A 27532-nucleotide genomic window follows, 5' to 3' on the forward strand; every position below is an offset into this window, starting at 1 on the left:
AACATATGGTATAATGCATTTACGAGGCTGATTGTCATTGCGAATCGCATGTCGGTTGCACTATCCCAACTGACTTTCTGTAATATCTGTTTGAATTTACTATTAATGTGGCTAATGATATTATAATAGGTAAAAAGATTTAAAATAACTGAAATAATGTTCATCAACCATCAACAGAGTAAGAAATAGTTCCAATGCTTATTTTTATTCAAAATTACTTGAAAGTATGGCTTATTGGAATTTTGGATAAACAAGGAAATCTCTCTAGAAATGACTTTGCTATTGGTACATCGTAAACCCGGTCTGTGCACTTTTTAAATTCATTGAATTCGTTTAAATCTTCGCTTGGTATTTCGCGCATCGTCTCGTTCCATTGCAAAATTCCTCGTTCAGTATTAGTCCCTAAAATTGGCTAATTTTAGCAATTTAATGAGTATAACATTTAAAACTTTTGAAATCGCAACTTAAAATATATTAGAAATTAATGTACATTTGAATTTAAATTTCATTTAAAAGGAAAATATTTTAAAAATAAACGATCTATTATTACAAAAAATTAGCATTTAATTAGTTTAAAAACGAGGACTACTGCGCCATCCGCCATTGGTTTAGTGGCGTCTACTTTATCGAACCAATTTTGCGCGTGATCGAGTTTGTCTATGCCCAACATTACCTTTACCTCTCTCAGCGTGTGAGAATACAACCAATCCCTTTAGGGGTAAGAAGTTCGATTTAGCAGACACCACTAAACCAATGGCGGATGGGGCAGTAGTCCTTTATTATTTTTAAGACTATTTAAATGCTAATTATTTTGTTAATAAGAAATCATTTATGTTCTTTTAAGGTATAATGCCATATTATCTGAACTTTTCATTTAAATAACAATTTTAAAAGCCCAAATCAGAGAAGTAATAATCACTACCTTTTATGGTATTGTCGAGAAAGATTCCAATTCCTCCTCCAACAAAAATTCCAGTACTAAGAAGTACAGTGAAAAGTTGATCAATGAATAGACTACCTAAATATATCGGTAACGACACGAATGAAAATCAATCATTGATCAATCTTTCATACGCGACTCTACCTGTATTTATCGAGTCAGGATGTCTACTGAACCAATCGGGGATCATCAGGCCCATAAAGACACTGATGCCGATGATGAAGATGTTTCGGGACGAGTTTAAATCGACATATTGTAGAGTACAAAGACCGACTCCTGATACCATTGAGAACATGAAGGGAAATAAGCCACCCAAAATAGGGCCAGGTATGATAATGAAAAAAGATCCAAATTTAGAGAAAATGCTCAATGTTATCATGATAATTGCTGCCCACTGAATCACCCTTCTACTGCCAACCTGTATGTATGGAATAACATGAGTTTTTGAAACAAATGTCTCGTAGCCCAAGACCATTAAATACACGTGGACAAGAATGGAGATAGGACGCGTTGTTCTTTTAAGGCAGCGCCTCACAGCGACCAACTTAATAAGCCATAATATAAGGCTTATTAAGTTTCGGGACTCTCCCGCTAGGGGCGACGACAGGCGATGCCATTAAAAGAACGGGGGTTTTAGCCTATCTTTCCAGTCCATCTGTCTTTTAATGGTCTTGGTTGTAAAAGCTTTTACGACTCGCCTTTGTAATACCAATCGCAGCGACATTTTGGCTAAATGACGTCAGAGCGTTTCCAGACCCAAAAATCCCAGCCAATAAGCATCCTAATCCTTCAGTAGCGATGCCTCTATTAACAGCGTGAGTAGGCGGTGGTGGAGCTCCGGACAATTTAGCGCATGCGTAATAATCTCCAATGGACTCAACAATTGAGCACACTAGTCCGCATAACATCCCGCAAATTGCTCCCACACTAAAGGTGGGCCATCCCCATTGTCCTAGAATAATCAGGGCCGGATTAACCACTAGGCAAATTAGGCAATTGCCTAGGGCCCAGATATATGAGGGGCCCGTAATCAGCTAGTTTCCAAAAATTGAGAAAATGAAAAACCAAAAAAATATATTCTCCCCTCTTTCTCTACCGAAACATAACGTCACTGACACCATGGGAAAGCCAAGTGAGATGTAAAGGCAGCCTAATGTTGAAAAACCCGTTACCCAAAAACATTAAGGCAATTTATAAAGGAAGAAAGAAAAAGACGAAAAGAAACTTGAAAATTCAATGGAAATGCATTTTGAGAAGTCGCAATCCTCGGAGAAAGAAATTTCATTTTGAATTCGTGTTGTTACTGATCGTCATTAAACACTGGAGTTGCATTGTATGATTCCTTAATAAGCTTTATTCAGCGTGTTCGTGATAATTTGAAATATTTTAAATAATTGCTCAGCTCACAAAAGAGATAATTTACAAATGTAACGAAAAAAGGGGAAAAAATACGTAAACTGTTCTGTGATGAAGGCGCAGGAAAAGAACAAGGCGACCCAAGGGTTGGGTTCGTAATAGTAGCCACATCGTACCGTACTTGACAGGCGTACAGAAAATTTGAGTGAATAGCCCTCGATGCGCTACCGAAACTGTTTTAAAATGATAAGTTCATTTTTTACTTCAGTTATAATTATAATAGTGTGGCACGAACGGAAAACGTGAGTACCACCACGATGAACATCCTCCAACAGTGGTTAAACGAAATACCCGTAAATGCCCATTAAAAGAAGTACAGAAAATGAGAGTGAATAACCCCTCGATGCCTTAACAAAAATAATAACCCTTAATCCTTACTTCAATAAATTTCCTTAAGTTATAATTGTAATATCCAGATCCACAAGTTAGTACTTTCTTTTAAAATTCTTCTCGATTTGTGGAGAAATACACGTAACTTCTATTAATAAACATCTCCTCAAGGCCATTCTAAATATAACGTGGGAATATACTTCCTTTTGCATTTTAAAAATTCCCCTCGATTTCTTTGGATTTTGAAATAGGGGAGCGGGATTGAAAGCGTGAAACCCTTATTGTCGACGCGTGACAGGAATTTTAAAGGGCGTATTAAACCTTCCATTTTAATTAAGGTAACACCATAATCCTCTATCTCGCTTTAAATATGTCGAGCAATCGTAAAACACAATTCAAAATGCTTAACCTTACTGGTACAATTCAATGCAATGCTTAAAGTTATTTATTATAATCCCCATCCTCTTAAAATACACGAACGTAAAAATCATCTCACCACAATTCTCCCCCATTCAATCTCCCTTAAATGACGAACGAAAGTTTCTATACCGCCAAACGCGCTACTCTTTCACGTCTACTGGTACTAGTACTAGTACAACGGGGTAGGCCAAACTAAGAGCCTCATCGTAGATGTACATCATACGATGTGGCTAAAAACGATGATAACACACTGACTGGACGGGACGCTTTCAAAATAAAAGTGTTTTACGTCTTATGTGACAATCTAATGACAAATACTAAAAAACAATCTGAAGTTAACAAGGACACTGATGAAAAGTTCAAACCTATTTTTAACATCAATGCCCCGATGAATCATTCTCTGGAGCTTTACAAGAATTGGCAGAAACGTATTGCAATGATTTAAATTTTGAAGAAATTGAAAACAAACTGCTACATTTCAACATAAGTTCATAACTTATCTTCGATAAGTATGCCAATTAGGTCAAATCCTTAATGAGAGCTTGTCATAAAGCAGACGACACTGTGACGTCAGAACAAAAAGAAATAGCGCCTCTATCGGTAGAAATTACAAACAAATAAGGCGGGATCAGAGCGGAGGGATACATAATGCTTAAACCTTAAACCAATCAAAACGCGCCTAAAACCCGGGTAGTCATTTACACTGTAGAGACGCAGAGTGCAGACACGTGCCTGCCAAGGCCCAAAATCCTAAATGAGCATTAAAACGGAATATGTAATTGGGCTAATAGAAGTAGCTTTGCCCAAAAACTTTAGCTCACAAAATGTTATCAATCTTCACGAACAGTTGCGCGATTCTCTTCCATCACTCATAGAACATTTGGTAGAGTTATTTTTTATTAACTTAGAGAAGCACAGACCTAAAAAAGGTTTGAAAAAAATGGAATTACAGCGAAGCAGTTTAGATGCACGCTTTCAATGGAAGTTGGTCATTAGGACAAATTTTCACTATTTCAAGAAAAAGTGTGGCTTTGAAAATGAGCCTTTGAATGTCCAAAACAACTATTTGCTATTATTGACGTTATACTCGGAGCAAGTGTTTTTAGCTTGGTGCCTCAATCGAAGAGGAGAGTCTGAGCACAGAAATACATCCAGTGACAAATCTCTGAACGTGAGTAACATGTTTAAATCATCTTTGATTTCGTACTGAATATGAAACCATGATTTTATATTTCCTCGTCATGGTTTTGCCTATCAGATATGGTGTCAAAGATATAATGAACTTTGGGCTCATTTGCCTTTTAAAAGGCTCAAAAGAGCGCTTGACCCCCTGACAACTTTAATCTGAATTAACTTCTACCTCATGCTAAATTAATGAACTTATTGCTACCTTTCAGTCTAGTGATGTTTATGAAAGGTCCCTCCTGACAATAGGAGGTGGCTGTATGGGAGAAATTTGGAACGTCAATAAAAAAAGGACCATCTTTGGAAAGAAAATGGAATTAACTAGTCAACAACGTGAAAAATCCCAAATTTTATGGGACTGCAGCCTAAAAATAAGAAGAACAACAGACGAAAAAGCCGAAATACAGTTTTCTGGAATAGGAATGAGGGATACCGGAGGGTATTTTATTCCCAAAGAGTCTCTGAACCCCTACCTCCAACGCTTAAACCAATTATGCCGAGATATTTTATGTCCTGAAGGGGTTAAAACACATGGGCATAAAATTTTGCAGGTAAGTTCTTACTTTAAGAAAGGTTTAATAAATCAGCTCATGTTTTTTTCTACTCATGACCTGTGTAATTAGGTGGTTTTTGATCATGTCAAAAGTCATAAAGCTGAATTGGAATCATTATTCATGGAATGCACAAGAGAAATTATGTCCGAGGATAGAGCAAAAATATTCCTTGTCGAATGGGAAAGAAAATTTACGCATGCGCTGTCAAACGAATTTATCACTTCTAGAGATGCCGCAGAGGTGGAAAAGAAAAAACAAGCGTCCAAAGGCTGTAGTGGTCTCAGAGACGATCTTTACAGTATCTCTAGGGAAGGCACCAAAAAGAATGCGAAAAGGAAGGGCAAAGTAGAAGGCGATGACAATAGGAAGGGAACCAAAAACTTTGATTCAAACGACAACCAAGATCCAAAGGCTTGTGAAAAGGCTTCGTATTCTTCTTTGAACGAGACCCCAAAGCGAAAAATAAATGATAACGCGCGAATTCGAGAGAGAAAATTAGTTAAGCGCAAAGCAATATTTTGTACCAGTAGTGAAAATGACGAAGTTCCTAAAGACTACTTAGAAACAGAGGCTTGTGGCAATGTCACACATCCTTTGCACAATATCCCGAAACGAAAAAGAAATGTCAATTCGCGAAAGAGAGAGAATTTGGGAAAGGGCAAATCAATATTTCATGCCACTAGTGAAAATGACTTAGTTCCTAAAGACGACTTAGTTCCTAAAGACTACTTAGTTGCGGAAACTTGTGCCAATGTCACACATTCTTTACATGATACAACAAAAAGAAAAAGAAATGTGAATGAAATATGTGCTGTCACCATAGAGAATGTAAAAGTTCCTAAACAAACAACCAAGAAATCCGAAGTTCGATCTAGTCTTAGTGAGTGCCAAAAAACAATACCTGTTGAATCTAGTCTTAGCAAGCGCCAGAGAAAAGTACCGAGTCGTTTCGCCAATTATGATATGCAATAGGTTTATTATAAGATAGGTTTTAGGAGTTTATAGGAGCCTTATAGTGATAATTCATTACTTTCATTTCAAAAAATAAAGTCATACGTTTGAGTTACTGATTAGTCTTTTTATTTTTAAACTTTTCCTCGAACGCATCTCTTACATACAAAGGCACATCCCTATATCCATGGCCACTGTGGTGACCCTTGACGTCAATTTTGGTTAGTAAAACTTTTCTTGCAGTATTGTAATTTACACTTGATAGCTTTCCTCCAGAATTTTGTTTGAATTGTGAGAACAAGGTTTCTACGGCACTACCGTTTATCCTCACAGGGCACAGATAATAGCCCTCAGAATAATTTTCAAAAAACTCTTTCACCAGTCCTTCCAGCCCAAAAACCATTATGCGTAGCAAAGCCCAAGTCTGTACAAGTTAACTTATGAACACCTTAGAACGTAGTGAAAACCTAAGATATAGGTAATTTGTGGTTGTAGGAAGTAATGTACCAAGAACGTGTGAAATACTTTTGTACCGTGGGCGAGTAGTACGGGGAAAAACTACATAATATAGGACAAAATGTACAAAGGCAAATTTGTCTATTATTCTATACAGTGTGGAAACCTTCCCCGCCCACCAGTCTAAATACTTCTCCTAACGTAGCCGGACCTATCCTTTGACTAAATGGGGGCAGTTCAATAACCTTTTTTTACAGAATTCGCTTTGGTACAAATTTGCCGTTAGTTTATAAAGTTGATCCTAGTTGCACATTGGATGTACATTTCTTTCACTGAACCGTAATATATATACCTGCCACGAGAGAAACGTTTTCTGTTTGACGTCCCAAGGCTTCAATTGCGGATCTGCATCTACGTAAAGAGGGCGAGGTTTAGTAAGCTTTTATTATATCCTGTGGATTTCACCTCAGATTAATAACTCCTGGATAAGAAAGTCGAACAAAACCTAGAGTTTTGAAAACCATCCCCATGCAGCGCACTCAGACGGCAAAACGTACAACAGAGGCACTTTCTATTTGATGTGACTTTTTTAAGTTGAAACTCTAGGGGCGCTAGAGATGGCGATGGCTTATTCAAACATATCCCGCTATTCACTTTCTTATGCAGGGACTATAAAGCTGGGATTTAACAAATTACCAATGAGGCTCTTCAGCCATTTAGTGAAAAAGTCTAAACCATTCCGTATATTTTTCATTACTTCACCACCATCTGCCGTTTTAATTTTTGAGTGCGAAAGAGTACCAGTCTCAAAAAGGTTGTTGCAGGCTTTCAGGTAGTTAAAAGTTGCTTGTACTTCCTCATGATTTGGAGGAGGCTTAGTCAATTTTGGGTTTGCGTACTCGTAAAGAGCCGCTAGAATATCATTTTGCTTTATTTGTGGAATAAATCGTCTAATTAGAACATGATAATTCCTAAAGAATGTCTTTAATTCACCTGCATTATCTTTGCTGGCTTCACATTGAGTTTAGTCCATGGGTCCCTGTCAACATAGCTTTGATGGAGAGCTGGAACTAAACGGGGAATATTATCAGCACGACGATTGTCATCTCGCTCCTTCAGATCCTTAATTTGCTTCCAACCAAATTTTACTTCATTGATAGCAAATAGTTTTGCTCTCTCAGGGTCCGAAGAATATAGAGCATTAATTAGGCTTTTCAACTAAAATAATATAACTTAGTTATAAATATTTTTGTGTTTATGGTCTAATTTAGTTACTTGATGTGATGGGCAGATTATCCAGTAAATATTTCTACCTAATCGATAGGGATTGACGAAACATGGGTTAAACTCTACTTTGATAGCGTCTGCTTCATCGCGCTCAAAGTAAGAGAATTGACCTTGTAGTCCTACAGTCATTTTAATTAAAGACAAGTTGGCACTTGCGCCATCGCAAACTAGTGCCGCTATGTTAAAGCCGCAGAACTGAAATGATTTTATCACCTCAAACAAACAATTGAATGTGAATTGAGTATCACACGTGCTAGCTGTTGAAAAGTATGGCCCAATGATATCATAGTTGGCAGTGATATCCCTCCACAAAACTGAAGCATATAGTTTGCTTTTGAGATGCTATTTTCATCAGAAACTTCCGCATAAAGATCCTCCAAATAAGCATAATCTTGTCTAGCCATGGCTAAACCTATCAACTTATGATTTTTACTGTTCCAAACAACTTTGGCAGCAACCCGCACTTCGTCAAATACGAGGATACCATCACTTTGTGGTTTTAACATGCCAAGGGAAACTTGTTCTTCCACAAACTTATCATAAATGTTCTTCTGTTCGTTTAAGTAATCCATGTTTATTCCTGGCTCATCAAGATTCTTGCTGGTTTTCCGTTGAATCGATCGCCAAGAAGGCAGATTGAGTATTTTGAAACTTTTTAGAGCTTCATAAGCAGCTTTGCTACGGCAGGCAACAGCAAGAGCTGCAATAATGTGAGACTTTTTATTCAGTAAAGTTCAATATCATGTAAAGATAACTGGCCTTAAAACATTGTCAAAACGGAAACATACCAATGCGGTAAGTAACGAGACTCCAACGATTCCCTCTTTTTCCTGGAGCTGAAAGAAATCTTAAGTTAATTGATTTCCATGTATGATTCAGTAGATTATAAATAGAGATTACAATTTCTATTCTGATCAGTTTGATAATCCTCTTTTTCCTTTTCTAAATAAGCGGCACAGTCATTCTCCCAGATTTCTCTGAGTCTTTTTCGACTCTCTTTTGTGCTTGGCGTGTCTGGGCCTATAGCCATGTCAACAACCTCTGGAAATTGATTATTTATTGTAGAAGTGATCTCTTTCATCTGTAAATGCTGCTTAGATTTCAAGAAGATTTGAAGAGCCTCGAGTTTAGCCTCCAATTTTGCATTTCTGGTCTTTAGGTTTTGGTAGCGAAATAGTTGACTGCGTTTCTTTTTCCTTAGACTATAAGGAGACAGAAATTGTTCGGGAATTGTTGATGACGGATTCATTTTTCTCTTCCGGCTTGGTGATTTGTTTGAATCTATACGCCGCTTTTGACACACCTTCAAATCTTAAATTCCCATCTGCAGAAAGGATATATTTTGAAGCCTCCGTGTTGTAACGTGGCTCGTAGCCATTCTTTCGACATATTTCAATAAAGCACTACCAAAGTGTACAAACAGGAGTCGTTAATGTATTGTTTTTGGATGGAACAATGTTACATTATTTAATTAGAAGATTTACTGTACCTGCTTTGTTGAGGATTCTTTTTCAAACCACACTAATGAGGGAAAAGAAGAAACCAACATCTTAAATTGCGTAGCGAAACTGGCTGTGAAAGTTGGCAGTTTGCTATTCCAGCTGGCATCAGTCTATTTAAACTTAAATGTTAATACTTTTCTATAAAATAAATTAACAATAACTAATAATTGATAAACTAAAACATACCTGGGATTCAGTACATTTAGTACTTTTCTTAATTGCCTGCCGGGCTAAATTTACAGACTCATTAAGCCTTTGCACTGTTTCGTAGTCACTAAAAGCGGTATACGTTGAAATTTTGTTGGTTTGAGACGCGGTTTGTCGTTTGGGAACTAAAGCGTTGTAGCAATACTGTGTAGATTTATCGAGACTCATTTTAAATATTATTTTAATTACATATAGACCAAGATAAAATGATTAAGCGCGACAGCACGAAACCAAGAAACGGGCAAGAAACACACGACAGACGACGCGTATCCACGGGAAAAAAGTAGTTCTGTATTAATATGCAAATGGTTCCTATTGGCTCAACGTCGAATGGGAGGCAAAACGTAAAGGTCATGTGTGACCCTGAGAGAGCCAATAATAAATTAACACCAAGAATATATAGTTTAGACTGGATTTAGATAATAGTTGGCCGTCCAGATATTCATTGGTCGTTCTCTGACAAGCTCTCATTTGACCAAATGTATGTAAAAATGCATAAGTGGCATACTTATCGAAGATAAGTTATGAACTTATGATTTCAAGCATTTCGTGAAGAATGAAGAAAGCAAAAACCCAGAATCCTTTCAATCCTTCATTCAAACCAATAATATCAGAAGGGAATAAGAGAGAAGGGACACACTTTATATCTCCATAATGCTTTACACTCGTAACAACAGTCTTACTAACCTCAAATCAACTACCCTTCACTGATTGGCTATCTAACTTCTGCCTTAGCTGTGACGTCACATAAGAAGGTGACGTCTCGGTTGACGTATAAAAAGTAGTTTTGTTTACAACTTTACATTGAAGGAGATAAAAATGGCCGAATTTCATGTTGATAAACGAAATCAAGCTGTGCAATTAATTTAGATGCACGAGAATTGAGAACATACCAAAATCAGATAATTTGAAGGTAACAAATAGATGAAACTAATTATTCTGAACTAATATTAAAAAATAAAAATTATTTTCAATAAAATACATACTTGAGGTTATAATTACATAAGAACGAAACATCGACAGCCCTAAGCCTTTGGAGAATGAAAATCTAGCAGACAAATAGGCCGCCTGATACCGCGCCGCCGCGGAGAACTTAAAGAACTATATTTGCAGTAAATTGGTTAAAAGCTGTGTACTTGCGCAAAGTTTTCGCGGTTTTCTTGAGGTTGGTCGGACTCGCGTTACCATAGCAGGCTCTAATGTCTCCCTTCTCTCTTATTCCCCTCTGATAATATCATTTCAACTTTTCCAAACTTAGAAATTACTTTGAGAATTTACTTATGTTTGCAATCCAAGTGGCTAAAGATCCTTTTTATTTTTGCACACGCCATCTGGCGGATTCAAAAATGTTAGTCTCTATACGGGACAATTGACGATGGAGAAGCCACTCTGTAATAAAGTCTTTCTGAGGGTGTAAGATGGGAAGCGTATTACGCCGTTTAACGCGGAAATACACTCGGGATTACTTTTTACAGTTTTATTTCAATATTAGAACGGATTAAAGGCATATCTCCCGAATTTACGGCAGTAAAACCACCAAAAAGGTAATACCGGGGGAATACGCCAGTGGCTGATCCCTCGAATGGCGTCGTGCGGTTCTAGTTGTCGAGGGGAAAGCCGCTCCGTAATAAAGTCTATCTGAGCGTGTACGATGGGAAGCGTATTACGCTAGTTGCCTGATCCCTCGAATGCCGAACGCTCTCGCGGGGTGCGGGTTAGTAACCTCGTATTCGCGCGGCTCTAGAGACCGCGCGCGTTATCAGGGGTATCGTAAATTATGTACGTAGGGAACCTCGTATTTTTAGCTTAAGATGATACTAATAACGAAGGAGAGATCTCTGGTCTAAACGCGCCAGATTTTCTGGTCTTATATTGGGAGTCTACGGTACACCGGACCACGGCAATGCTCTAAGCCTTTGCTTAACTGAATTTATTCAGGTAGTATTTCGGTAAGTGTATACAAATGGCCAATTGATTTAAGTTCCTATATAGAAACTGCGACTGAATTTATTCAGGTAGTATTTATGAATTAAAAGACGCAGTAATTGGCCCGATTAGTGAAATCAATTGTCGGTAAGTGTATACAAATGGCCAATTGATTTAAGTTCCTATATAGAAACTGCGATTAATTGTATTATTTACTAAACATTGTGATTAATGTTTAGAGCTCGGCATTATCTCTATCCATTATCCACAAATTGGTGGATAACCGATTATTTATAAACAAAATTGTGGATTATAATACAATTTAGCATGTGAGTTATTACCTAACCATTATCCTAAAATTGGTGGATAACCGATTATTTAGAAACAAAATTGTGGATTATAATACGATTTAGCATGTGAGTTATGGGGATATTTTTCGAGTATGGATGAAGATAAAATAACTTGGATAATGGATAGATAATGCCGGGCTCTATTAAAGGGAGCCACCGGAGGGTATGCTAGCCAGTCTGCCTATTCGTTTCAAATTTCGACGCTGCACTTTTGTGGCGCTGAATCTGCACGTCCAACTTTGTTTCAGTTTTCTGTGGGAGAAGCCTGGTTCTAGGTGGCCATGATATTACTACGCGCCTTGAAAGCCTACAGAAGGCTGAAAGTTTGAAACGCTGGTACTACGGTCACTAACGGCTTGTCAGTCCCTCTCTCTCTCTCTCTTACACGTTTGTTGTAACGGTTTTGCGCGATACTGTTTCCTTTGTTTCAACATTCAAAATGATTCCAATTAGCGGCTTAGAAAAGCGTAAATTAACGCAGTTGAAAAGAGACCAAACAAAAGTGTTTCTTTTAGAGGCTAGTGAGCAGTGGCAAAGGGAAAAGTCAAACTGGATTGCGGTTAATATTGGAAGCCAAGTAAAATTGAAGCAAAGGCCTAACGATAGTGCACGGTGTGGTGCTGCTTCCGCTGGTGCATCATGGTTATCATTGTCAAAGATTCCCATAGGGAATGTAGTTTTAGCACAAGTGCGTGCTAAAATTTTGGCTAAAACTCCTCATCAGGACCCAAATAGTATTCCCAAGATGAATGTTTATTTCGCTCAACACTTATTGACTTTACACGAAAGGTTTTGTACCGAATGTTATGATATGAAGAAGGGTAAGTAGTAAACTTTGGGTTTTTAGATTGTATTATTTGAAACCTTTTCTCTGTAAAGCAGCAGTGCAGCCAGTAGTTATAGCTACGGAGAGCGAGGAGCAATTCATGACACGTATGGAAGGTAAGATCAAAAGTAGACCTTTAATTTGTAAATCCTCAAAAAATAAACTGTGAAGCGAGGGCAGTAACTAATATATTAAAGCTTGTTAGTACAAAGCCTCCTCTTGTTCATAACTCGGGTAATGTATGTAATTTATATTTATAATTTTTGCAGTAATATCACACCATGTTTCACATCTGGAATCGGAGAAAAGGGTAAAACCTGTTAAAGTGGTGCAAGGTAATATATATATATATATATTTTAATGATCACAACCTCAGTTTTAGGGTGTTGTGAACATCACAATTTTTAAAAAACATATTGAATATGCTCTTTCATATACAGAGTTTGTTAATGAAACCCTGGATCAAACCAGCGTAACTAGCATTTCAGGTATGAGGTTTATCCACTTGAGCTCAAAGAAATTGCAAGAAGATTCCTTTTTTTTTTCTTTATGAAGTGTTCAAACAAGTGGATTTTATTTGATATTGAATGATAAATTAGGCTAGAAATGTTAAAAACTCATCAAAACATTCCCGTTAATTATTAATTCATTTTAAAATTGACGTTATATGGCATAAATGATAAAAAATTAATTAAGCCATTTTTGTATTTTAAATCAAAATCTGCCTTGCTCTCTCATTGGCCATAGCTAAGCCTAATAATCGCAACTCCACAATTAATGGCAACTTAATCCAGAGAGTGTGATAAACTGGCTCAATTGTGGCCAATGAAATTGCCAATCTGATTTTTCTTTTAATATTGATATGGTTGAATTAAAATAGAATAATTTACACCTAATATCGGCAAAATCTGTTACAATGAAAATGTTTAGTTGAGTTTTATTAACGTTTGGGTCTATTTAATGAAGGTAACCCAAAAATTCTTATTCATGAATTAGGACATGACAGTTTTGCGGAGGAAATTTTACCACAGGAAGGTGATATTGAAAAAAATGATTCTGATGAAGAACAAAGCTTTGCAAATCTATCTGTTCCATTAGTGAACTTGGAAATTGAAGATACCGCCAATGATGCAACACTTTTGCATAGTATAAAGCCCGATTTAAATTTTTTTGTGCATAAAATAATGTATTATAAATTATTTTATTTGCAGTCCGAAAAGAAATGTCACCAGTAACATGCATCGATAGTCCATCAATAGTAAGATTATCGTGATTTACATTTTCATCATTTTTAATGAACCTTTTTGTTTGGAGAAAATCTGAAGGTAAAGCCTCGATCATAATATAGGATTTCTTTCTAGGTAATCATCGAGTCCAACCCGCGCTAGCTATTTTATGTCATTTAATGATTTTACATTTAATAATTCCGCTCTTTTATGAGTGAAATTTTAAAAATACGCGCCTTATCGAGGATTTTGGAAATTTATACAAATAATTAGATATAAGGAGTGACGAGGAGAAGAGATGTCTATCTTAAATCCAGCATGAATAGCGGTTACATTCATCACCAATTGTAGCTTTAAATTTTTTTTAAAAAAATTTCTAAAATCCTTTTAGTGGGAAACAATGGCGTCACAAATGATAAGGCGCGTATTTTTAAAATTTCACTCATAAAAGAGCGGAATTATTAAATTATATAATCGCTTATTTCTCTAAGACTATTCCACTATTTTTTCCTCGTACGTATGAAGGCTTGTTCTACTATGCCTGAGAGTATAGTTTAGAATTTAGAAAATCTAAAACGAAACGTTTAGGCTGCTTCTTTGAGGGTCATTTTTAAATGTTGCCATTAAAATTTTACACGAGGAAGCACTAATTTGAAATTTTGAAGTATATTTAAAAATATTTTGTTGGAGAATGATTTCCCCAAGCATGTTTTTGCATCTGACATCATATTCAAAATTTAATATAAAATTAACTAAAATAACCAGCGCGGGTTCGACTCGATGGTTACCTAGAAAAATAATTTTATATTATGAAAAACCAAACCAGATAGGGATGCGATGTGTAGAACCTGAGCTACAGTCGCTAGAAAATCCTGAAATCTATGACGCTTTACCTATTTAGGCAGGTACCTCCTCGAACAGCCCCCCCCCCCTTATCTGGACAACAAAAGTTTCATTACTATCAGAATCTGTTGAATTTTGACGAAATAAATTCAAATAATATATGCCTGTAATAATTTTTAGGCAGGGGCAGTTTTACCTTCCACCGAACCTTTTACTAGAGAATTTACTAGTAATTATAAAATGTCGTCAACCCCAAAACAAAAACGCAAACTTTTGGAAAATTGCAGTAACCCTGATAAGGAATGTGATGGCACGACAACACCAAAAAGAAGAAGAAAGTAAAGTTGAAATTGTTTTAAGCGATATTCACCTTAATTTAAACTTTTGGGATTACTTACAAATATTAATTTCTTTTTAGTGTAAATACCACTTTATCACCTCTTTCAAGCGTTGCTGGAACCCCACATAGCAGCGTTACTAACAACAGTTTTAGATCAATGTAAATATTGATATTGCTTACAACTTTACAGCCAAAACAATTGTTGCTTCATTTCAATTTTATTTTGATAGAGCTACAGCTGGTAGCTCTACTTCTAGGAAATCCCTAGATTTTTCTTTGGAAGAAATGGAGAATTCTCTAGAGACAAAACTTGATGACTCTAAACTTTGTCTAACATCAGTAAAGGAACTTGAAAAACTGATCAAAAGATCCGTTGGTTCAACTTGCAGAGTGGAGGGTTGTGGTAAAACCTTAAGCTTTAAGTCATTCTTCATGGGTGCTAAGTTTCATGTGTCATGGAAATGCCAAAAGGGAAGAAATTACCATTATGACAAATGGGAAGCAGCGCCAGGAAACTTGAATCTCAAACTGGCTGCTGGATTATTATATTCGGGATGCTCCTTTTCAAAGGTATTGTGGCAGAGACTATATACATATTTACTTTAAAATTTCAATGTGACACTACTGATGTTGGTTGTTTTTCTTATTGCAGTTTGACAATTTATGCAAATTGATAGATTTTAAATCAATAGGCTCAACAACAATCATTGAGAAACAGGTTAATGAGTGTTACCCTGCAATTATGCAGCTATGGGATTCTGAGCAAGTAAGTGAAAGCTAGGAATTCAGTTTTACTAGGAAATTTGAAATTAAAATTAATTGTTTCACCTTTTATTTGTCAAGGTGTCAATGCTTGCTACCAGAAAAGAAAGTTTGATAATTTGTTGCGATGCTCGTAATGATTCTCCCGGGTACTCAGCAAAGCACTGCACGTACACTGCAATGGACATGGAGACTCAAAAAATTTTAGCTGTGGAGTTTGCTGATTGTCGTCTCACAGATAACAAAAGCGGCAATATGGAGGCTTTGTGTTTCAGAAGGCTAATTAACAAGCTGGAACAACATTGCACCATAGCTGAAGTAGTGACTGATGGACACATCCAAATCAAGGCTATTATGAGTAAAACCTCAAGATTTAATAATATGATTTATTATGGAACTAAAATATCTATCACAAATTATGACAGGGAACGAATACCCACATATTAAACACTCCCATGACATCTGGCACGTCGCGAAAATACTCAAAAAACGTCTTGCTGCGGTATGTGAATCTAATTTTGAATAATAATTTGGAGTCAATACACTGTAGCCGTAGAGTCAGATAGTGTTTATCTTTAGTTATTTTGAATTTTCAAGAATTGTGTTACTTGGCACTCAAAATCCATTTAAACTTATTGCCTAGGTATCTAAACAAAATGGGTGTAAAGTCATTGCTGAATGGATTGATGATCTTGTGACGCATTTTTGGTGGTGCTCTAAGAACTGTGAAAATGACGCTAACACAATGATAGTGAGGGATTTAAGTGTAGCTTTGGTTTGATTTCAATTATTTAAAAATGTTTGAAAATTTCTTAAGATGCTATGGATTTCTCATTTGCACCATGTCCAAAATGTGCACAATTTTCCTTACGGTGAATGTAGGCATGAGGAAATTAATGAGGACGATCGTGTAAAGCCATGGCTGCAAAACAACACCTTGCCATTCATTGAGTTGCGAAAAATCGTTTGCGACAAACAGTTCCTAAAAGATTTTCCATATTATAAGAATTTCAGGTTGGTTTTTTTTTTACTTTTTTTGGTAATTTTAGCATAGCTAATTGATAATGATCTGGAAATAACACTTATTGCAGACATACTGGGGCTTTGGAATCTTACCATAGCGTATTGTTGAAGTACGCCCCAAAAAGACTAAACTATCCGTAAGAATATAGTATTAGTATTGTCATAAGTTATATGCTAAATATTAAAAAAACTTTTAGGTGGAAAGGATATATAGCAAGGAATATTTTGGCTGTCCTTGACCATAATAGTAGCCTTTCTCGCCCAGTGGCGACTAATAAAAATGGAACAACTAGGTAAAATTAATATAATTAACTTTTCTTTCTCAATTTATAGTTGACATAACTTTTTTCCCAGAATGAAGTCGAAGTTTTCGAAATCTACGTCGAGATGGACTGTTGTCCCAGTTAAAATACCCAAAAGACATCAGCAAGCAAGAAATCTTATGGACCTAACAATGTCGCGCGAAGTTGTTCGCAATGTTTTGGATATGTTTCCAGAAGATCCTGCTGTAACGATGAATAGGAAGAACATTGCTAAGGTTCCTTGCCCTCCCAGACATGAATTGCTGGCTGATCTTGCTAAGCATTGCAAATTTGTAGAAAAAACTTTACCAGAAATTAATTTGTAAATTTGAAAAAAAAATATATATATATATATATATAGTCGCTGCCTTCAAGTTAAGGTGCTGAAAATCATTAATTGGCGTAGCTCCATTCTAAGAGAATACAATGTATCTGCGGGTTTTTGTTAAAGTTTGCAGAGAACCACAGTCTTAACTTTTTAACAGAATGAACTCGTTAAAAACAATTATGAAAGAAAACCTAATCAAATGTTTTAATTTTCAAAGATGAATTTGTGAAAACCACCAATAATAACCCCCCTAAAGATAACGGTTTTGTTTATATCCTGTGTAAATACCATTTGGATTTGGATACCTTACTCTAATTTTCCATACTACACAGGAAGGTATAACTCGCCGATTCCCTTGGCCAAGCTTACCCCATTGCCAATAAATATACTGCCTATAAGCAGCATGCCTGTATTTTCTATTAACATCCCCATCCTCCTGGAGAAGGTGCACTAAATTTTGTCTCATTTCCATTTGGATATCCAATACTCCTCTATTCAAAATTAAATTTTCCAAATCTGGGCTATCTGTCATGCAACCAGTGTTTCTTCTCCTCGAGCAACATTTCCTCTCTTCTGGGGTTGGCATCTCTTGGCAATTGCCACACTTACACCATGGGGCATCATCTCCTTCATCTGGGTTAGGTGGTGGAGGGTCAACATTAGGGATGGGATTTGGTTGTGGAGGCTCAATATCATCTGCGCTTAATTGATTAACAATTTTTTCCCATGGTTCTTCAAGGTCCTCTGAAGTTTCCAAATACTTCATTATCCTAATGTGGGGGTTATCGTCTTGGATTTTTTCAATTAATATTCGGAGCTGCGCTGCTGTGAGGTTTTTGAGATCTACACGATTGTGAGTCTCACTCTGCTGAATTATATGAATTACGTTTACGATCGATACATTATGGAATAAAATCTTGTAAAAACATTGAATATTCTCTTCTAAATACCCCAGAACAAGTTACTTATAGGAAATCATTGATGTGAGTTATCACGCTCAAAAATCTAAAGTCCCGCAGATTTTCTTACAACCTTATTATCGTACAGAACGGACAGGCCATTTATAGCCTAAAATTTGTAGCCTTACCACCACCAAACAGTTGTTACCTTTCTCCAGAGTGAAATAAAACAAAACCAAAAAAAAATGAATACCTCTTTTGCTACAATGGAAGGCGTTGGGTCGTTAGGAATCAAAGAGGCTTCTTCTACATTGTTGGATTGGGGTACTTCATTATCATATTGTTTGGGCCTACTGGCAGCAGCATGATGGGGAATTTTCGAGTTCTTTATCTTAGGGCGACCGATTCTAATTCTTTTCCTTGGGGGCTCATTACCCATACCACTACCACCTACGCATACATCGATTTTGCCATTACAGCACTCCAATTTCTCACCACAAGTACATAAACTTGAGCATTTTAAGTTTTCCGTTCGGCATTGGCAAACGTTTCTATTTTTATTGCTTAAGCAATTGGTTCTACAAGAACAAGGCATTTTGATCAACAGTTCAAAGTATTGAAAGTACTCACTAACTCAATTAACCCTAAGCTAGCTACGCCAAGGCTTAAAATCTTGGAATAAAAAAAAACACGAGGCAGACTCAAAACTAGAGAAGCTATAATTTATTTACGCAATAGATGGCGATCATAGCAGCCAACTCACGGCTTCAAGAAATTGTGTCCCATTTCCACAAAAAGTAGTTACCTTAAAAAAAGGGGGATACTTTCTATTCACTCCCCTCGTAGCTAGAAGAGGGCTCGGAAATCCGCGGGGCCATGTGTCTAAGGGTCCGAAGGAGCCCTTTAATGATACGAATTAGCATGTGAGATATCAAATCTTAACTGAATCTCCTACTTAGATTTAAAAATCAATTTTTCAAGCTATATATACAGTCTTAGCACTGAACCCATCACTAATACATGTAAACTGAATTGTTTGATCGGGCTTCTATATCGCGAACAGCTTGCGGCGTGATGCGCGTGATCGAGTGGGCTATGCCTTAAGCAATGAATGGGCGTGAGTGGGCTATGCCTTAAGCAGTGAACCCGGCTCATTGCATAAGGAAAGCCGAAACCCACCAACCTAAAAATTAAGAATTGTCATCTAAAAGCTTATAAATAGGGATTATTTATAAAGACTTAAAAATGAACGAGGAGGGTAAAAGACGTGCTAGAACGCAAGGTAGATTTTCTTTGGACAACAAATGGAACAATAAAGGTTGAAAATTGAATTGAAATAAATTAATTAAAAATGAATTGATTAAATATGAAACTTAAATAGAATCCAAAAGACAGTCGGATCAGCGTCTTAACAAGTGTTTAAATCAGGACGATGATAGATATCAACCTAGACCATACAATTCTCCTATTTTCAATGTTGAAAAAATATTCATGTGTGACAATACGTTAAAAATATATTAAGTTCAAAGTATCGACAGTTTTTCGTAATGGTATAGACCCTTTCTATTGAAAAATAGCCCGCGACTTAAGTTTGTACTGCAAATTAATTGGAAAATTCTTTATATCTTGATTAATTTATACCACAAGTAGAATAATCTTACACCAAGTTCCTTTGTAAGATTTTTTGCCGTAGCCTCTGTGTCTGAAAGTTCTGACGTTAAGCTTTTTAAAGTTCCCAACGGAGCTCGCGTGAATGGATAGATAAAATTTCTAAAATATCTGCCACGACCGAGAACGAGCTTTTGAAGCAGCGCTCCACAGCGGTGGAGAGTGAAGTTAAACAGGCGGGGTTCATTTATTTATCCGAGTAAGTTCAAGCAAGGGGGGTGGAATTTTTTTAGTGAGACCCAGCTTTCCGCGGCTGATGTTAGTTGGCGCCGAGAAAAAACGTTAGTAGAGAAAAACTTTGGGTGTTCAACTACCATTTACTCTACAGTAAATACATTCGGTCTAGCCTTGGGATATCAAGTTTTAGGAACACTCGAGATGAGACGTTCGTTAGAGAGAACCTGACACACAATACCTTCATTCCTAGGCTGGAAAGCTATGTCCTTTTAGATCATCTCCTTTTGTTTATACCCACATCGAACAATAGACTGTGATTATAGGAACTTCAAAAATAAGAGAAAAATTTAGTAGTTCAGTATAGATATGAAAAAAAATATATAGAAGTTTAGTATGCCCTTTTTCTATTTCAACGTTTAAAAAATAGTCATGTGACTTAAGTTTCTATTGCATCAAAAAATTAGTATAGAAATGAGAAAAAAAATTACAAGTTCAGTATGCCCTTTATTTTATGGTTTTTGTTATATTTTCAACGTTGAAAAAATGTTCACGTGATAATACGTTTATAGTTTGTGCTGCAAATTAATTTAAAAATTCTTTGTATCTTATTTTATATCCACATCTTAAAATTTAGTAAGAGTTCATAGTATGAACAGTTTCTTTCTTTTTTATTTTTATGATATTTTACAATTAAAAATAGAGTTCAAAGTATGGACTGTTTTTTATTCTGATGAAAAAATATCCACTGAAACCTGTGACTTGATTTTGTACTGCAAATTTGAATTTTAAAATTACTTGTATCTTAATTCTTTCATATCCACATTGATTATAGGTATTTCAAAAATGAGTAAAATTTAGAAGTTCAGTACGCCCTTTTTTATGGTATAGACCTTTTTAATATTTCCAACGTTGAAAAATAGTCATGTTGTGATACTGATAATATGTTAAAATATAGTTAGAGTTCAAAGTATGAACACTCTTTTCCTTATTCTATGTAATTTTTTCTTTTTTTTTTAATTTTTTTCGTTGAAAAATACGCCAAAAAATATAGGTCGCTTCAATTGGTTCGAATTTGCTGATTCTGTGACAATGTTTTCAGAGCACGCAAAATGTTTTGAGTGAGTTATAATGCTGGTAATCGTCTAAGCAGGTATGGAAATAAAATAACTTTGAGAAACCCCTCACTCACCGGACAAATGTATTATAAAATTATATGGTGTGCAAAAATGTTATGGTCTGCCGGGACCATCTTGTTTGCTTTAAAAAGAGTGAAAAACTACTTAAGAACCACATTAGCCCAGGAAAAATTAAGTTGTTTATCTTTGATATATATTGAAAAGGATTTACTAAACGACTTCATAGACTATGAAGAGATTAAATTTCTTGAGTTAGGAAGAAAGAAATTTAACTATTGAGTTCAAAAAGAAAATTAAATATGCAGTTAAGTTTTAAGTCAATTAAAGATATTAAAAATAGTATGTCTCTTAGATTTTCTTAAACTGTGGTCTGTTGGGGGCTGAGGGCCCGGAACTAAGGCTTTGCCTAGGGCCCAAAAAATTGTTAATCCGGCCCTGAGAATAATCAATTATACTTAGCCACGTTCAAAGGAAGTCAATCTTGATGGGTTCCGGTTGTAGAGCATAGGACTTTGCGAAAAGATTTCTTTGCTCAAGGCAAATTATTCTGTAGGTCTTGCTCACGGCAAATTATTCTAAAGGCCCTGCTCATGGCAAATTATTCTAAAGGCCCTGCTCATGGCAAATTGTTCTAAAGGTCCTGCTCATGGCAAATTGTTCTAAAGGTCCTGCTCATGGCAAATTATTCTAAAGATCCTGCTCTTGGCAAATTGTTCTAAAGGTCCTGCTCATGGCAAATTGTTCTAAAGGTCCTGCTCTTGGCAAATTGTTCTAAAGGTCCTGCTCTTGGCAAATTGTTCTAAAGGTCCTACTCATGCAAAATTACTCTAAAGGTCCTGCTCATGCAAAATTACTCTAAAGGTCCTGCTCATGGCAAATTGTTCTAAAGGTCCTGCTCATGGCAAATTATTCTAAAGATCCTGCTCTTGGCAAATTGTTCTAAAGGTCCTGCTCTTGGCAAATTGTTCTAAAGGTCCTACTCATGCAAAATTACTCTAAAGGTCCTGCTCATGCAAAATTACTCTAAAGGTCCTGCTCATGCAAAATTACTCTGAAGGTCCTGCTCATGCAAAATTACTCTGAAGGTCCTGGCTCATGGAAAATTGTTCTAAAGGTCCTGCTCATGGCAAATTGTTCTAAAGGTCCTGCTCTTGGCAAATTGTTCTAAAGGTCCTACTCATGGCAAATTACTCTAAAGGTCCTGCTCATGCAAAATTACTCTGAAGGTCCTGCTCATGGCAAATTGTTCTAAAGGTCCTGCTCATGGCAAATTGTTCTAAAGGTCTTGCTCTTGGCAAATTGTTCTAAAGGTCCTACTCATGGCAAATTGTTCTAAAGGTCCTACTCATGGCAAATTACTCTAAAGGTCCTGCTCATGCAAAATTACTCTGAAGGTCCTGCTCATGGAAAATTATTCTAAAGGTCCTGCTCATGGCAAATTGTTCTAAAGGTCCTGATCAAGGCAAATTATTCTTAAGGTCCTGCTCATGGCTAATTATTCTAAAGGTCCTGCTCATGGCTAATTATTCTAAAGGTCCTGCTCATGGCTAATTATTCTAAAGGTCCTGCTCATGGCTAATTATTCTAAAGGTCCTGCTCATGGCAAATTATTCTAAAGGTCCTGCTCATGGCAAATTATTCTAAAGGTCCTGCTCATGGCAAATTATTCTAAAGGCCCTGCTCATGGCAAGTTATTCTAAAGGCCCTGCTCATGGCAAATTATTCTAAAGGCCCTGCTCATGGCAAATTATTCTAAAGGTCCTGATGTTCATGCGCATATCAACCGGATAAGCGTGAGACTTTTCGCGTTGGTTATTATTGTGATATTCTACGCCAGCGATTTTGGTTTGTCGAGTGAGAATTGAACTGACTCAAAATTTACCCAGAATTCGTTCTGCTTTTTGTTTTTGGAAAGGCCTATTACACTAACCGTTTCATATGCTTACCAGGATAAGGTATTCTCAACCAAGGACTTTTTCGCAAAACATTATATCTTATATCTGTCCGGGCTTTATTGTCGGTAGAAATAATGTTGAATTTAGTCATTCCTAAACAAATTAACCAGGAAATCATAATGGCCAGGAATACCTGGAAGAAAAGTTTGACTAAATTATTGGTTGACTTTTTTCAAGAAACATCCTCTACCGGAAATAATTTGAAAATTTGAAAACGTTTTGTAGTCCACTTCGCTGTCCTGGAATAGGTCAATAAAGGCACTTTCAACTTGTCTAAATATTGAGAAAAGATAACCAAGAGAGCCATCGTTCTAAGGGTGTTAAATTTGGTCAGTAATTGGCAAGCTGGATACGACCGCTATTTGATTCGCTTAATGATAGTTTGTTGCAGAGCGTTTAGAGTTCACCTCTAAATATCTGTCCCCCTTCGTAAATCTACTGGTAAGGTCCAATGGAGGACAATGGTTTCATTGCAGCTGTGCTGCAGAGAGCTGCACTCATGAAGCCCGATACAGAAGTCTGCCCACGTGGCATTCTTTTCCCGCTCTGCTTGTGTTGTGTCTTCCGCTAAGCCTTAAATTTGCTTCAATAACATGGGGACAACGCTTCAGTGCTATGACATACGTTGCGCTTAGATTGTCAGCTCATTGTAAATCAAACTCTCACTAAGATACAGGTGATGCATTTCAAGTTATTTTTCATATTACCCAATAGCGACCGGCCAATTTGAACTGGCCATTTCGCCAGCTTGTCTGAACAAGCTAAGACCAATCAAACAAATTAGTGGTGATATTGCTACCGGTGACACGTATTTGATGAAGAAACCCACTAATCCAGTTAATCCCAATAGGAATTCGACAATAGAGGCGATAATAATTGCGCCTTGTATCTGTATAAAAATGAGAAAAGCCAAAAAATTCCATTATTTAAAACCTTGCATTGAAACCAACACAAAGACGGAAGTCCACACTCTTACGTTATTTCCCTCGCGTCAAGAAGTAACACCAGATGGAGCCCGAGTTCACTGTACGCAGGAGGCTAGCCAACTCGCACTGCCTCTAGCGGTACTTCTTGGCGAGAGAGAAATGACCCAAGAAGACGACCCTGCACCTATGGTCTTTCCTTGTCTTAAGTAATTAATGGAATGGTCTAATTATGAATAATTATGTAACAATAGGTTCATAACATATGTTTCATAAGTTTGTCACTGGTTACTGAGAGCTTGCCATGAAGTGAAACGTCATGGATTATCGTGAGGTGAGGCTTAGTACAGGCTTAATGGGAAGATGGACTGCAAAACTCGGTGTAGTCAATTTTCGCTTGTCGTTCTCGAACTAGCTCGAGCTGTAAGTCTCTAGCATTACGAAGTATGGATAGTATCATGCTTATGGAACATATCTTATAAACTTATGATGTAACTTATGTTGAAAATGTACAGACTGTTTTGATGGCTTACCTCTCGTATTCTAAGTTTCCAAGCACTATTTTCGTCATCATCTGAAATATTTGAACATAACAGTCTGGTTTCGTTAAAATTGGAACTGTCAGTTTCATTCATTGTATTATTTGCTAAACAAGACCAGTCACATTTCCACTGTGGTAAGCTCAATATTGCCAAAGATGGTAGCAGAAATGAGAACGAATTGCCTTGGATTATCGGCAATCTGAAAATAAACGTTTTAACTCGTAACTAACTGCCTATATGACTAACAGCTTCGTTCGTGTTAGACCAAAGAAAATGGTATTAGCAATTACGTTCAGCTAACATTAGGTTTGATATTGAATGATTTCCCTACGGGATTGGTTGAATTCTCACAAGCTGAGAGAGGTTTGGGTAAGAGGTTTGATTTAGCAGACGCCATTAAGAAGTCCGTTCTTATAAGGTATAATGTTATGTTACCTGAACGTTTCGTTTAAGAATTATAGAACACAGAAGAAAAGAATTCTGCTTCAGTATAATTAACCGTGGTAAGCGTGATGATTACCTTGATCCAAAGGTGCTTTGTAATAGGGTTGCTAAACCAGAAACTAGAAACGTCGTAGAAATAAGATGGCCTCCGTATGGACTGTCATCCGCCAGGCATAACTTCGGTGCCAACATACGCGGATAAGCAATAGTTCCACTTAACATTGCGAGATAATGCTGCGAATTTAGTGTAAAAATTTATTTATAATACAAGTCTTACTGATGGATATTAGTTTTAGCGTTCATTTAGCATTTTTGCCTCTCCAAGTGACTATGAGGTCACGGAGAGGTATTACACTGGACGTGTCTGTGTATCTGTCTTCTGTGTGGGGGTGTGTCTGTGTGTGTTACCGCTTTCGCACTTGGTAAATAGGAGCAAACGTATCTCTCTTAAGCGTCCCCCATTAACTAGCCATTATACCTTCATCTTCTGGCTACTCGCCAATTCTTTCACCCAATATTATAATCTACACCACACATCACCAATCTATACTTATTGGCTTCTAACAACACCGCCATCTACTGGTCTTTCGTCTATACCACATAGACACCAATCTGCATCCATGACTACTACTCCATCATCACCGTTGATATAGCAATAGTTGCTTATTCAGAAAATTAAGTGGGTGGATTTAACCTTGTTCCCGACTCGGAGAGGTTTATTTTGGTTTCCCAACTTGTTTTTTGTTTCCACATGAAATATTATTGGTTTCGCGGTTTAAAATTAAACCGATGTATTTGCAATGTAAAAATAGGAATTTGTGATAGTTTTCAAAACTAAAAACGGAAATAATTTCAAGCCGTAATTTTAAACTTTGATTACGCCTTGTTGTGGAAAGTAGGCGAAAACGATATTTGGAAAAAGCATTCGCATTATTTACACGATAGAAAATCGTACCTGAAAGCCGAACAGTATACAGATATACCATTTAGGAACATCTTCGATATTGTATATCAAACCCTTCATCGTTGAGGCGGAATTATTCTGTTCAAAAATAGGCAATCGAAATGGTAGATAATTAGCATTTTGTTGAAAACAGTGACGACGTTCTTAATTCAAATTGATCACAGTATTTTCAATTTATGTAATTAATTTTTAACATTAGGTTTCTATGGAAAAAAATGAGTGAATCGAAATTACTTTACTAAATTCTATAATATAAATCATAGCTCAGCTCATTGGACCCAAAGAACACACTGTTATTAAATTTATCATAAACCCCCTGTTAAAAATATACTTAACTCCTTGTTAAATTTATCATTAACACCATGTTAAAAATATACTTAACTCCCTGTTAAATTTATCATTAACACCCTGTTAAAAATATGCTTAACTCCCTGTTAAATTTATCATTAACACCCTGTTAAAAATATGCTTAACTCCCTGTTAAATTTATCATTAACACCCTTAAACTTATCATTAACAACCTTAAACTTATCATTAACACACTGTTTTTATCATCAATACCATGTTAAATGTATCATTAACACCCCGTTAAATCTGTCATTAATACCTTGTTAAATATATCATTAACACCCTGTTAAATCTATCATTAACACCCTGTTAAATTTCGAACACTAGTTAATTATGCAAAAAAACCAATCTATATTAATATACGCCAATAATTAAATTGTATTAAAATTTTTATCATTATTAAGTTAAAGAGCAGCTTACGATTCATACTATCTCCCTACGGTGAAATGTTCGTGAAATGTTTTTGCCTGTACAGCCAAACAGGAACACATCAGTTAATAAACAACTGTACGGCTTCAAAACACGTGTACTGGATGAAATCTCAGTAAAGCAATAAATTACTAAAATGCCGCTTCTACCTCAACTTCTACGTAACTTGAACTGAAAAATACGCTAAACTAAACCGTGTTTTCATTTTCAAACTTATTGAAATTTCAAATATCATTTTTGTTAAGCTGAAAATTTAACCAATCTAAATACTCGAAAAATATTTCAACTTTAAATATATTAGATAAAAGTATTGCTTTCTGACTCGAAAAAGACAACAAAATAGGAGATAATATAAATTTGTGGTCAGATTAATTTCACTCTCTGAGTGGTAAGAATTTTAAAATTTTGATAAGCAATTTGATCTTTTGCGAAATGTCAGGAAATTGTTATCAATTTTATCACATTGCATTAAACCCCATATTATCTTAGCTATAAGCTGTCTACATTTTGTTGTTAGATTTACATGTTACAATTGTAGCGGATAAAACGTATTAACAAAAATAAATAGACATAAAAACTAAAAGTACTTTTCAGTAACAATTCAGTAACGACGTGTAAACTGAAAAGCAAACTACTCTCCGCTCAACCGCCAACAGGAACTATCCAATTAGGGAAGGGCTTCTAGACGTCATAGGTTTATAGAAAGTAGTGCATGATGCGTACTAGCAGAAGTAAGATAAGGAACTAGAAGTATCGAGGTAACCAAATTCTTCACTCGGCGAAAGTGAATATTCTTGATAACACACCAACGGTTGGCCCTCTGGTAGCGGTTTCTGAATTTTCCCTCCAAAACGTGAGACGCTCGCGGCGGTA

General features: G+C 36.3%; 5 protein-coding genes across 7 annotated transcripts; 2 read left to right on the forward strand and 3 right to left on the reverse strand.

The window, feature by feature from the left end:
• Nucleotides 1-58: 58 nt before the first annotated feature.
• On the reverse strand, nucleotides 59-26908 carry LOC149647155 (solute carrier family 23 member 2-like). The gene is made up of 11 exons (XM_089850015.1): nucleotides 26651-26908; nucleotides 25874-25960; nucleotides 24995-25152; nucleotides 24466-24673; nucleotides 23717-23898; nucleotides 23200-23320; nucleotides 23001-23142; nucleotides 1639-1892; nucleotides 1085-1358; nucleotides 923-1018; nucleotides 59-402 (listed from the first exon to the last, which is right to left on the reverse strand). Exons 2-11 carry the CDS (start codon nucleotides 25940-25942, stop codon nucleotides 215-217), a joined length of 1692 nt encoding a protein of 563 aa, XP_089706141.1. The 5' UTR covers nucleotides 25943-25960; nucleotides 26651-26908; the 3' UTR covers nucleotides 59-214.
• Nucleotides 4596-5817, forward strand: LOC149647156 (uncharacterized). Its single transcript, XM_089850016.1, has 2 exons — nucleotides 4596-4842; nucleotides 4915-5817. Exons 1-2 carry the CDS (start codon nucleotides 4603-4605, stop codon nucleotides 5815-5817), a joined length of 1143 nt encoding a protein of 380 aa, XP_089706142.1. The 5' UTR covers nucleotides 4596-4602.
• Nucleotides 5903-7668, reverse strand: LOC149647157 (uncharacterized). The gene is made up of 5 exons (XM_089850017.1): nucleotides 7528-7668; nucleotides 7246-7470; nucleotides 6949-7180; nucleotides 6605-6663; nucleotides 5903-6220 (listed from the first exon to the last, which is right to left on the reverse strand). Exons 1-5 carry the CDS (start codon nucleotides 7666-7668, stop codon nucleotides 5909-5911), a joined length of 969 nt encoding a protein of 322 aa, XP_089706143.1. The 3' UTR covers nucleotides 5903-5908.
• On the reverse strand, nucleotides 7749-8810 carry LOC149647158 (uncharacterized). Its single transcript, XM_089850018.1, has 3 exons — nucleotides 8440-8810; nucleotides 8328-8375; nucleotides 7749-8239 (listed from the first exon to the last, which is right to left on the reverse strand). The coding sequence occupies exons 1-3, from the start codon at nucleotides 8786-8788 to the stop codon at nucleotides 7749-7751; spliced, it is 888 nt and encodes a 295-aa protein (XP_089706144.1). The 5' UTR covers nucleotides 8789-8810.
• LOC149647159 (uncharacterized) lies at nucleotides 11671-18107 on the forward strand. Of its 3 annotated transcripts, none has more exons than XM_089850014.1 (18): nucleotides 11671-11860; nucleotides 12040-12345; nucleotides 12407-12466; nucleotides 12620-12685; nucleotides 12791-12838; nucleotides 13347-13496; nucleotides 13562-13608; nucleotides 14600-14757; nucleotides 14838-14918; nucleotides 14990-15329; nucleotides 15412-15525; nucleotides 15603-15879; nucleotides 15947-16023; nucleotides 16165-16272; nucleotides 16339-16535; nucleotides 16613-16681; nucleotides 16742-16837; nucleotides 16899-18107. In XM_089850014.1, the coding sequence occupies exons 2-18, from the start codon at nucleotides 12270-12272 to the stop codon at nucleotides 17170-17172; spliced, it is 2238 nt and encodes a 745-aa protein (XP_089706140.1). In that variant the 5' UTR covers nucleotides 11671-11860; nucleotides 12040-12269; the 3' UTR covers nucleotides 17173-18107. The 3 variants fall into 3 exon arrangements, 2 of the variants coding, with proteins under 2 accessions (XP_089706140.1, XP_089706139.1); XR_016371876.1 differs by lacking the exon at nucleotides 11671-11860 and having other exon boundaries at nucleotides 11867-12345; nucleotides 16899-17510; nucleotides 17914-18107; XM_089850013.1 differs by lacking the exon at nucleotides 11671-11860 and having other exon boundaries at nucleotides 11867-12345.
• Nucleotides 26909-27532: the final 624 nt, after the last annotated feature.

This window comes from Phalangium opilio, unplaced genomic scaffold (genome assembly GCF_054372755.1).
Source record: "Phalangium opilio isolate 3A_F unplaced genomic scaffold, DU_Popi_V2 ptg000089l_1, whole genome shotgun sequence".
NCBI classification, from domain to species: Eukaryota; Metazoa; Arthropoda; class Arachnida; order Opiliones; family Phalangiidae; genus Phalangium; species Phalangium opilio.

Excerpts from the sequence above, each read along its gene's own strand:
- LOC149647156 (XM_089850016.1), top strand. The coding sequence starts at position 4,603 with ATGGAATTAACTAGTCAACAACGTGAAAAATCCCAAATTTTATGGGAC. Across the intron at positions 4,843-4,914 it reads ATGGGCATAAAATTTTGCAG|GTGGTTTTTGATCATGTCAA; the intron begins GTAAGTTCTTAC and ends CTGTGTAATTAG.
- LOC149647157 (XM_089850017.1), bottom strand. The coding sequence starts at position 7,668 with ATGACTGTAGGACTACAAGGTCAATTCTCTTACTTTGAGCGCGATGAA. Across the intron at positions 7,181-7,245 it reads AGCCAGCAAAGATAATGCAG|CAAAATGATATTCTAGCGGC; the intron begins GTGAATTAAAGA and ends CCACAAATAAAG. Across the intron at positions 6,221-6,604 it reads AAACGTTTCTCTCGTGGCAG|ACTTGGGCTTTGCTACGCAT; the intron begins GTATATATATTA and ends TAACTTGTACAG.
- LOC149647158 (XM_089850018.1), bottom strand. The coding sequence starts at position 8,788 with ATGAATCCGTCATCAACAATTCCCGAACAATTTCTGTCTCCTTATAGT. Across the intron at positions 8,376-8,439 it reads AACTGATCAGAATAGAAATT|CTCCAGGAAAAAGAGGGAAT; the intron begins GTAATCTCTATT and ends GATTTCTTTCAG. Across the intron at positions 8,240-8,327 it reads TCTCGTTACTTACCGCATTG|CTCTTGCTGTTGCCTGCCGT; the intron begins GTATGTTTCCGT and ends ACATTATTGCAG.
- LOC149647159 (XM_089850013.1), top strand. The coding sequence starts at position 11,964 with ATGATTCCAATTAGCGGCTTAGAAAAGCGTAAATTAACGCAGTTGAAA. Across the intron at positions 12,346-12,406 it reads ATGTTATGATATGAAGAAGG|CAGTGCAGCCAGTAGTTATA; the intron begins GTAAGTAGTAAA and ends TCTGTAAAGCAG. Across the intron at positions 13,497-13,561 it reads TGATGCAACACTTTTGCATA|TCCGAAAAGAAATGTCACCA; the intron begins GTATAAAGCCCG and ends TTTTATTTGCAG.
- LOC149647155 (XM_089850015.1), bottom strand. The coding sequence starts at position 25,942 with ATGAAGGGTTTGATATACAATATCGAAGATGTTCCTAAATGGTATATC. Across the intron at positions 23,143-23,199 it reads AAATTTTCAAATTATTTCCG|GTATTCCTGGCCATTATGAT; the intron begins GTAGAGGATGTT and ends CTTTTCTTCCAG. Across the intron at positions 1,893-23,000 it reads GTTGAGAATACCTTATCCTG|GACAATGGGGATGGCCCACC; the intron begins GTAAGCATATGA and ends TGATTATTCTAG.